The sequence below is a fragment of the Pundamilia nyererei genome, unplaced genomic scaffold, assembly GCF_000239375.1.
Source record: "Pundamilia nyererei isolate P.nyererei 1_Seehausen unplaced genomic scaffold, PunNye1.0 scaffold00414, whole genome shotgun sequence".
In the NCBI taxonomy this organism is placed as follows: Eukaryota; Metazoa; Chordata; class Actinopteri; order Cichliformes; family Cichlidae; genus Pundamilia; species Pundamilia nyererei.
This window is the reverse complement of record NW_005187815.1, coordinates 165,264-167,299: the sequence shown is the minus strand read 5'-3', so window position 1 is coordinate 167,299 and position 2,036 is coordinate 165,264. Positions and strand designations below refer to the sequence as shown.

Here is a 2,036-nt window from a genome sequence, read left to right as displayed (position 1 = left end):
CGTCTTCAAGCAACTTAAAGAAGTCCAGACGCTTTTCTTTGCAAGCTCCTTTGACTACGATGACCTGGATGACTGAGAACCTTCACAGACGTATTTAACTGAGAGCCATGCTAGGCTCAGAGAGACTCTGCTGACCTGCCCCGCGGTCATGCAGGGACTTCATCAAGCTTGTTTTTTTCTGTTCTTTGTGTTTGATTAAAGAATGTTAGCTACTGCTCACCGCTCGTCTGCAGGCTTTATTTAAACGGAAAACTTCCACAACAGACAACAGCCTGTCGGCTTACTTTATTAATAAAGACTCACGGCTGGAACTGCTTCAGCAGAGAGGAGGCGGGGCCTAATCCAGCTCAACACCGTCAGAGGTAACTATGGTGACGCATAGAAGCTCCAAGTTAAGAGTTTCATCAGAGCAGCTTAAATCAGACAGAAAATGAATGGAGTCTGGTTGGAACAGATTACCTTTCAGAGGTTTTTTATTCCTCTTCATTAAGAGTCAATCACCAATCAATAACCAGTCCGTACTGGCTTCTTCATGATCAGTAACTAAACTGATCAGCAGACAGGTGAACCGCTGCTCTGTGGTGTGATGTCACAGCTGTGAGCAACGACATCACTGTGACATCATCACCTGTTGTTGTTGTTGGGGTTCTGGATGAAGTTGATGGAGTAGGCGCCGCTGGCGGCGTCCTGGTTCACCTGGAAGTTGTTGGTGGAGAGTCCGAACGGCCGCAGGACCATGTTACCTAGGTCCTTCAGCTTACCTGTGGGTCAGAGGTCACAGAGATCACAGCTCCATTGTATGTCTAATGTATGGCTTTTATTGTGAAAGGACTCCTGGCCCTGAGCTATCAGGCTGCAGGCTTTTATTGTTTAAGTTGCATCTCTGTAATGTGAACAATCAGAGCCAACAGCTGATCAGAGTTCATGTCTGATCTGTGTGTGCCTTTAAAATCATGTGGATCGATCATGTGATTTCATTTCAGTCTTGTCACCGATTGGCTCCTCTCACCTGTCACAGGTGATGTTATGGCTGAAAAACACTGTCTCCACCTGAACAGGTACCAAGCTGCATGTCGCACCGACAGGTACGTACCAGACAATCATGGATGATTGATTAATGGTGTGTTCAGGTGCAATACGTACTAAGCATCTCCTCCTTCAGCTTCTCGTTCCTCTCCTGGATCTGTAGAGGCAGCCTCTGATAGAGACACACAGGTGGACACAGGGTGGGAGACACAGGTGGAGACACAGGTGGAGGGAGAGAGAGAGAGAGGTCAGCTGTGTAAGTCTGTTTTTCGTCCCTTTCACGCCTCCTTAGCGCTGACCCCTGACCTCAGAGGGGGCTGAACCTGAATAAGCACAGGAGGCCCTGGTAAACCCTACTGGTCGCTCTGCACGCCACTGTGACACCATCAGATTGGCACAGGAAGCTGCTGTAGTCGCCACGTTAGACGGAGGAGAAGAAGAAGTCAGAACTAGAAGCAAAGTTTGAAGATCTGAGACCCTGTCGAGTGTTTGTTTCAACGATTTTTCCACAGACTGCTGCAGCAGCTCTGACCGTGTAGGAAACGAGGAGGCGTTTCTCTTTTACTGGCTGAGGTGTTTTTGCAGGAGGTGGCGCAGAGCCATTGCAGGGGGGGTCGTGGTATGAATGAAAACAAAACAAAACAATGTTTGGACGCAGCGAGCATAATGAACATTGTTTTGATGGGGCTCCCACACAAACACAAAGCAGAGGATGAAGCATCACCAGATATGCTTCCAAACCAGCTTCCTTCCAGGCCAAAGACTAGAACATGTGATGAAGCATATCTTGCTTTAATACAGATTTTACTTGCTGTCAAATCTTGTTTATTTTGGGTTGTTTTGTTTTGTTTTCACCCATTGTTTTCTGTCTGTCACTGACAGTAAACTGTAATGAAGTTTGAAAACAAAATATGTGCGTGTGATAGGAGGATGTGTTTGTGCGGGGGGCCTAGCAAAAAAAGTTTGGGAACCACTGTTTTACTGAGTGAGGAAGCTCTGAGAGTTGTGAC

The 2,036-nt window shown here is 47.1% G+C and overlaps 1 protein-coding gene across 3 annotated transcripts in view; it reads right to left on the bottom strand.

The window, feature by feature from the left end:
• Positions 1-225: 225 nt before the first annotated feature.
• ttc1 (tetratricopeptide repeat domain 1) overlaps positions 226-2,036 on the bottom strand; it is an 8,843-nt gene continuing 7,032 nt past the window's right edge. For 2 of the 3 annotated variants that reach the window (XM_005753237.2, XM_013915974.1), the window contains exons 7-8: positions 1,144-1,198; positions 446-761 (exon numbers count right to left, since the gene is read on the bottom strand). In XM_005753237.2, coding sequence (XP_005753294.2) covers positions 625-761; positions 1,144-1,198 — 192 coding nt within the window. In that variant the 3' untranslated portion in view covers positions 446-624. Of the gene's footprint in view, positions 367-445; positions 762-1,143; positions 1,199-2,036 lie in introns of those variants that run through there. The other variant, XR_001290636.1, reaches the window with a different exon arrangement.